This window comes from Mytilus galloprovincialis, chromosome 13 (genome assembly GCF_965363235.1).
Source record: "Mytilus galloprovincialis chromosome 13, xbMytGall1.hap1.1, whole genome shotgun sequence".
In the NCBI taxonomy this organism is placed as follows: Eukaryota; Metazoa; Mollusca; class Bivalvia; order Mytilida; family Mytilidae; genus Mytilus; species Mytilus galloprovincialis.
In genome coordinates this window covers 46600812-46609345 of record NC_134850.1, presented here as the reverse complement: position 1 = coordinate 46609345, position 8534 = coordinate 46600812, and the positions used below count along the sequence as shown (strand labels likewise).

Sequence of the window (8534 nt, the reverse complement as noted above, 5' to 3'; positions counted from 1 at the left end):
GTCCAGATCCTTGTAATGGACGTGGCGCATGTTACAACGGAAAGACTGATTATTATTGTCAATGTCAGATTGGATATACTGGACGTAATTGTCAAACAGGTACATGTAACAAATAATCATTTTTTATGCTATTTGTCAAAAATTTAAAATGTCAAAAACATTGCGATTTCTCATGTACATACGGAAAAATGCTTTTAATTATTTACTAAATCTTTTCGATATCCAGGATCACCATGTTTTTAAAACAAATGTAATGTCCAGTAGTATCTTAATAAAATTGAGAATGGAAATGGGGAATGTGTTTAAGAGACAACAACCCGACCATAGAATAGACAACAGCAGAAGGTCACAAATAGGTCTTCAATGCCACGAGAAATTCCCTCACCCAGAGGCGTCCTTCAGCTGGCCCCTAAACAAATATATATACTAGTTCAGTGATAAAGGGCGTAACACTGAACCCCAAATTATACACAAGAAACTTAAATTAAAAACGATACAAGACTAACAAAGGCCAGAGGCTCCTGACTTGGGACAGGCCATAGGCTCCTGACTTGGGACAGGCCAGAGGCTCCTGACTTGGGACAGGCCAAAAATGCGACGGGGTTAAACTTGTTTTTGAGATCTCAACCCTCCCCCTATACCTCTAGCCAATATAGAAAAGTAAACGCATAACAATACGCATAGTAAAATTCAGTTCAAGAGAAGTCAAATGTCCGATGTCAGAAGAGGTAACAAAAGAAAATGTACAAATTGAAGCCTTTTTTTTTTTGCTGGACTTGAGAACGAACAGCATAAACCACGGGACAGGAATAATACACATTATAGCTTGGAAATTCAAATAATGAAAGAGGAGTACAGCTAAAATTGCAATTTACTATATTTATAAGAACGAACGTTGTTTATGTTTTTGTACATATATTATTATTTACATATGTTTATTTTCTGGTTTGAATTTTATAACGGTCGTTATTTCGAGGCATTTTATAGCTGACTAGGCGGTATAGAATTTGCTCATGTCCGTACGGTGACCTTTAGTTGTTAATTTCGGTGTCATTTGGTCTTTTGTGGTGAGTTGTCTGTGGTGATATATATATATATGTTGTGTACAAGTTATCATTTTGTACAAATTATAATTTGTACAAAAAATTTGTACAAATTATAATTTGTATTTTGACTTTGTACAAATTATGATTTGTACAAAAAGTGCTTGTACAAATTATAATTTGTACAAAATAAGGCTTAATTCCACTTATAACTTGCACAATAATTTATCATATGGATATTGTGATAAAAAAGCGTTGATACCCACTATAAACAAATTTCAATGCTATTTGTAAAGTCATATTGATTTATTTATATTGCATTGAGGTTGTAAATTGAACTCCTGTTCACTGGTCTCTTACATGGTAATTATCAAAAGTAAAAGGTGTTAAAAAAAATGGCTAGTATTGCTGATCAACAGGATAAATTCTATCAAGAAGTTTAGCAATTTGTTTAGAACATATCTAAGCACAACCATCTTTATACTAGGGACAAATTGAATGAGTTAATTTCTAAAGTTAAAAATGCAAAAGAGGTATTGACGAAAAGAGACCAATACAGACATTTGCTAAAGAAATATGATGTTGTAGAAATGGGAAGTTTTGGCTATTGTGTAGGGACAATAGCTGATAATTTATCAAGAGTCTTAATCAGAAACCAACTAGAATCAATTAGTGACTCTTCTTTGTCCGTTATACAAATTCCAGATTTACAACTTTCCATAAGGGATGCTGTGAAAAAATTAAAAAAACTGGTGGACAGGGTTATCATTCTTGCAAAAGTAAAGGAGGTTGTAACAATTCGAAGTGCAAATGCAACAAGAGGCTCTCAAGAGCCTGAATCGCTCACCTTGATTTTTTGGCATTCACCTTTCGTTTAAGAGTTTAAGTGTCCAATTTCATCGTATTTTGTTAGTTTGGTTCGAATTGGTTCAGTAGTTTCAAAGGTGAAGATTTTTTAAAGTAAGAAAACATGAAAAACAAATTGTGTAAAATTGTCCTTTAAGGGCATTAACTCTTTAAGTTGTCAATTGACAATTTTGGTCGTATTAACTTATTTGTAGATCTTACTTTGCTGAACAGATTTGCTGTGAACAGTTTATCTTAATCATTAATATTATTCAAGATAATAACCAAAAACTGCAAAATTTCCTTAAGATTACCAATTACGTGGCAGCAACCCAACAATGGGTTAGTAGATTCATCTGAAAATTTCAGTGCTGATAGAACTTTACCTAAGAACACTTTAACCCCAGGTCAGATTTGCTCTACCTGCCTTGGTTTTTGAGATATTTATAAGCCAAAAACTGCATTTTACCCCTATGTTCTATTTTTAGCCATGGCGACCATGTTTGTGGACGAAACAGAAAATAAAACACAACCTTTATTCTAGATACCCTAAGATTTATTTAGCACAAGTTTGGTTGGAATTCGTGTAGCAGTTTCAGATGAGAAGATGTTTGAAATAGTTTACACCAGACGGACAACGACGGACGCCAAGTGATGGCTAAAGCTCACAGTTCCTTTGGAGCGGTGAGCTAAAAAGGAGAATGTTATGTGTAATTCGAGGTGTCATTGTTCGCTCACCTGCTCCAACAAATTTGATTTGAAACTTATTATTTGTAAAATATTGTACAAGTTATAAGTGAAATTAAGCCTTATGTTGTACAAATTATAATGTGTACAGGCACTTTTTGTACAAAGTCAAAATACAAATTATAATTTGTACAATATTTTTGTACAAATTAAATTTGTACAATAATTTTGTACAAATTACAATTTGTACAAAATGATAACTTGTACACAACATATATATATATATAGCATACGCAACTCATAGCTAACAACTGAATATGTTGGTCTTATTTTCAGTGTCGACAACACCTGCTGGTAGGTTGAATATAATCGAATTTATTATTACAAAGATGAGTCTTTTCAAGACAGTTTTACTAATACTTAATATATATTACAGTATGACCTTTATCTATTTGTGAAGAATACAAATCTAAACTTCATATTGGCATGTTTCCATTGAAAATCATGCCAAAGCGGATAATATGCCTTCTCCTATCCGTGACAGTGTTCGGATAGAACAACGTATTAACAAATTGTTCCCATTCGCTGAAGTGCTTCGACCTATAATTCTTAACTTTTTTTTATATATTGTAACTTGGATGGAGATTAGTCTTATTGGCACTCATACCACATCCCCTTATCTATATTGACTCGTAAGTTCAGTAAAACAAAAACCAATAAAATATATATACTAGTACTCATAACTAATGCACGCTATTTCAAAGTAAATTGCAATAATACATACTTGTATATTCTGTTTTCCCGGAAATTTAATACATTGATATAAAATTGAGAATGGAAATGGGGAATGTGTCAAAGAGACAACAACCCGCCCAAATAAAAAAAACAACAGCAGAGGGTCACCAACAGGTCTTCAATGTAGCGAGAAATTCCCGCACCCGGAGGCGTCCTTCAGCTGGCCCCTAAACAAATATATACTAGTCCAGTGATAATGAACGCCATACTAATTTCCAAATTGTACACAAGAAACTAAAATTAAAATAATACAAGACTAACATAGCATGTTATGTTAGCACATTGTCTTTAAAAGACATGCATGTAACAGTCATTTGTGTTTTTTAATTTAGACTCCTATGTCTTAAAAGAGAGGCAAAACTTGTTTTGATGTCGTTAACTGGTATACATTTTTACTTGTGTATTTTTGCATTTATTTTTGTATATTGTGCAGCAACAACACATATATCGGGCTTAGGATCTATGCGTAAGTACATTTGTGATTTGTGAAATTGATGAACTTGATGAACATATGTCATATATAACTAAACAGGTATTATTAAAAAAAGGAATAACAAAGACCAAAACCAATTGCAAGATTAAAAATCAGTACTGTCATTTAAAGGATTTAACATCTTTCTTTTAAGTTCGTCATTTATATTTGATATAAAAACAGTTTTGCAAATGTACCCTGTAGAAACGTATAGAAAGTAAAAGATAAAGGATCATCAACCATGTAAACATTCACCCACCAAATTAGTTATATATTAATCAATGGTTAGTTTTTTCTGTCTAGGTATTTTGTCCCGTATCATTGAGTTGCTGCTTCATCGAGGCATACATCACGTGTCTTTTATATACACAAATGTATATATATATATATATATTTATATCGTATGTTCACGATTGTCTTTACTAATTGATTGGTTGATAAGACTCAAAGGCAAAAGGAAAAGACATTTTGCAAAGTTCTTTAATTCTATTTTTAGATATTTTGAGAATATTATTTTCCAATCAGAAAACCCGTTTCAATGAGTTTTTACATCTGATATGTTCAAGTTCTGTTATAAAATGTTTTTTGAATTTGTATCATGAGGTCTTGTAAATACCGAAACAAATACAGGAATACAGTATGTGGGCGGTCATCGGTGTGCAGTAAAATCTGTATGATTTATGTAGCAGTTGTGATAATTTTGTCTTATTTAATGTTCGTCTTTTCGAGTATTGAGGACTGTCTATTGTTTTTTTTTAACTTTGATTTTGCTTTTTGTTTATTTCAAATCTTTTTGGCATAATTTTGTCGATCTTTTTTCAAGTGTGGTTTTATTTTAGAAATTTTCTGATTTTTAACCTGTGAACTACAAATAAAATTGTACCTATCTTTACCAGCGTATTAATGTCTTAATAGAATGGTATACAAATGAAGAAACATATAGGTATTTAATGCCTGATCTTTTTTAGCTATGTTACCGTCAGGTTTGCAGCAAACTGTAAAAGGTAAGCACATACATTGCTGCTAAAGCTTTGCTAAAGCTATACCAGAAAACTTATCACCTGCTAAAAATATTCCCAGTATTATTTTTAACTAAGAATTGGATTGAATAATAACATGTACGTACACGTACAGTTACCAAGTTGACAACTAGATATTATTATAGGTAGAAAACCTTTATCTGAAAAATGTTGCTAAACAAAAGATGAAAATACACGAATTTACTTTCACCAAAGTTTATCTTTGGGTACTAATAAAAAGAGATCTCCACTTAAAAAGCTCTGCCAGTGACCAAATCTATAAACAACAAGTGCATAATCGTTGTATGATAATAATAACAAAATTAAAAAAAATGAAATTTATATTAATATTCAACATCATGTTGTTAACTTCAAAATCATAAAGAGCAAGAAATAAAACACAGTCGAAATACATACTGTCCTTATTTTAGTCATGTAAGAGATGTCTTTGATAAGCTATATTGTATGTATATTCTCAATCATCAACTTAAATGTGTCAAGATTTAAATGTGTTCATCCATATTATACTATTTCGTTACAAGATGTAATTGGTAAAATGTGTAATAATCGGATTTTTTGGCAATAAAATGTGATCTTCTTTTAACAGAGCATCATTGCAATAAACTTGGCTTACTCATGGATTTGGCTGTAGGGAAAGCTTTACATCAGGAAGGCGCTAAAGGCTGTGGTGGCAATTCAGCAGATGCAGTTCTAATCAAACATTGTCAAGCGCCTTCGTTTTCTAGATGGCGAAAAGGGCTGCAGGTTCACAACAATACATTTACTTCATTCATATTTCAACTGCTTATATCATAAATACTAGTTATCTTTATTTCATGTCATCTTTTTAAAAACGGAAATCTTCATTTACACATGTTTCATACAGTTTGTTTCACGGAGGACTGATTAATAAGAACATGAACACATTCTTCTTTCAACTAAGAAGCTAGACAGACGACAGTTAAATGTGTAGCGGATTGTATGGTTATCAAGATACTCATTTATGGCACAATTTTAAATATTTGTACCAACATTTCTATAATTGTGTTTTTGTTTTATTTGTTAAAATTTTATAATTTATTATCTGACCTTTCACACACTTGTTCACACAGGTCATCAACCATTGTAATCAGCTTAATCCATACACACCTGTAGGTGAATGGGACAGTGTAAGATTTACTAATAATATTGGAGTAATGACATCTTGTCAAAGTGGTGTTATTGAGGTATGTTTACAGTAAATACTATTTGCACTAGTATGATAAATAATTTTATATATTTTGTTGTTTGAAAAATACACGTATTGTAACACTAGGTATGATTTAATGTATTTTATACAATATTTAAGCGATGTTTTTATCTATACAATCAATACGGGCACTTTCACAATGTCAGTTTTGAAATAAACTGTTTGCGCATTACTCTTGGTTTTGTACATGATCCAAGTTGTTGCAGATATTTAGCGTTGGTAAATCAAACTTTTTGGAAAGACGTCCTAATCGTGATTTAGTTTGCTTCCAAGTATAAAATAAAATGTAGCAGCCTGTATTAATAATTTGAAATCAAGTCATAAGAAAGTATGACTTTACTTGCCATCAATCAGTCTTTTGTGTACACAGATTTATTATTCTATTCATGTGAAAACGATTCAATCCCTGCATAAAAACACAAAATAGTATAAAACAGGGGATAGGATATTTGCAATAGAAAATTATCACTCAACAAACAAAAAACAACGGTTTAAACCTGGAAGATAATTAAACAATCTGCAAGAGAAGAAATAAATCTGAAATGAACTAATTGAGTTGGTCATATGATCAGAGACGAAGTCGGTTCGGTCATTTTTCTACATTTGTTTTGTTCATGGCATATCACCAACGTGTCCGCTGAAATCTGATTTTATCAATGAAAACGGACCTAAGTTTGCGGACAGGATTTAATTACAACAGAATCAATACGTTGTGATTCAAATATAGCACACATATTTCGTTACGAGTGATTAAGTCATAATGATAAATGCAATTGAAAAGTTGACTGGGCTACAAACTCAGCAGAAATAACACCCTTCTAAACAATAAAAAGTTAAATCATAAAAGTATATGCCAGAAAAAGAAGTTTTGACATGAGTGAAATAAAAATATTGAGAGTCCTTGCCACTACTGGTAAAACGATGCTGAATACAACGACAATGTCACAATGGAACAGGTGACGTCATGTGTGTTGTCATACAATAAAGCCATTATTATAGCAATTTATCAACTATAATTTATCGATGTGGTCAACAGAATTTATCATTACAATGAACTCAAATTATCCCGATAACCAGAGACAAACTTATACAATGGATCGCTTTTCTTTAAAATCTCAGACGAGTAGATGAATATTGTTTATCTAGAAATGCAAAACTGTTTTAAAAAAAACATGTGTACCTATAGTGCATGTTGTTTTTAAATTGGTTGTATCATAAGGTCAATTTACGGAAATATTTGATGAGAAAAACAGGTCGTTTTTTTTTAACCGACAATTTGTTTTGGTTTGTTCTTGTTGGTGTTTTTTTTAGAAACTTGTGCTTACCAGACAAAAACTACATTAAACGTCTACTTCTTCCTCTAAATTATACCTGTGATAATGAACTGTCAATTCCGGATTTTGTGCTCTTCAACCAGGTTGGAACGATATAACCGATTATGTAATCAACGCGCTGAAACATGGGTTACACTAAAAAACGGTGATTTGTTTCATGCATATTTGTTTATATAATTACTAGAACACACCCGTGATATCGCGAGTCCGTTACTGAATTAAAGTATATAACTATGCGCAAGCCTTATTTTAATATTAGTATTGTCATCTGATAAAGTCATGCCGATTATAAGATACACAGTTTTCTCTGCTTTCAAATCTTTCTGTTTGATACCGTCGAACTGGAACTTATCAATTATTGGTAATATTAATTATTTGGAAAACAAAAGGTCCTGGAATGGAGTATTTTTTAATCAACAGCATTGTCCTATATTAGTTATAAATAAAGTTGAATTCTTTGATTCACTGTTTTACGTAATGCCCGCTAACAAATTGAAAACTGTACCTATACGCCTTATTTTAAGTCCAGATTCTTAGTATTAGTATTGTTATCTTAGAAAGTCTTACTGATTAAATGATTAAATTTAGTAGTGTCAACCCTGTGATTATGACCCGTGTATATAGCATATTAATCCTAAATACACCGTTTGGTGGTGCGCCTGTCAGATGCGGAACGTACAGATAAGGTAATAGGTAACAGGTGAATATACTATTGTTATCGGTATCGGACTCGACCCGGAAATTCTTAATTATTGGCAATATTAATTACGTGGAACACAAAAGGGCCTGGAGTGGTGTAATTTTTAATCTACACCTTTGTACTATATTAGTTATATATAAAGTTTAATTCTTTGATTCGTCGTTTTTTCGTGATGACGACTGACAAATTTGACCTCGTAATTTTAGTATTATAGATGTTTATTTTTCATATGATTCTATCTTGCAGATGATATCGCAGTCATGTGGTAGCCCGTTGAACCTCCATAATATTACATCTCCAACATTCGATTCAATATATACAATTGATTGGACGTAGTACATTGCATTGTCAACAACTTTAAAAAGATATGAATAAATGTTTTTAATTCA

At 31.8% G+C, this 8534-nt stretch overlaps 1 protein-coding gene across 1 annotated transcript; it reads left to right on the top strand.

Annotated features, from left to right (window-relative positions):
- On the top strand, positions 1-8534 carry LOC143056849 (uncharacterized). The gene is made up of 7 exons (XM_076230015.1): positions 1-99; positions 2913-2930; positions 3805-3837; positions 4812-4847; positions 5470-5627; positions 5975-6088; positions 8392-8534. Exons 3-7 carry the CDS (start codon positions 3834-3836, stop codon positions 8479-8481), a joined length of 402 nt encoding a protein of 133 aa, XP_076086130.1. The 5' UTR covers positions 1-99; positions 2913-2930; positions 3805-3833; the 3' UTR covers positions 8482-8534.

Excerpts from the sequence above, each read along its gene's own strand:
- LOC143056849 (XM_076230015.1), top strand. Across the intron at positions 4,848-5,469 it reads TTTGCAGCAAACTGTAAAAG|AGCATCATTGCAATAAACTT; the intron begins GTAAGCACATAC and ends TTCTTTTAACAG. Across the intron at positions 5,628-5,974 it reads GATGGCGAAAAGGGCTGCAG|GTCATCAACCATTGTAATCA; the intron begins GTTCACAACAAT and ends TTGTTCACACAG.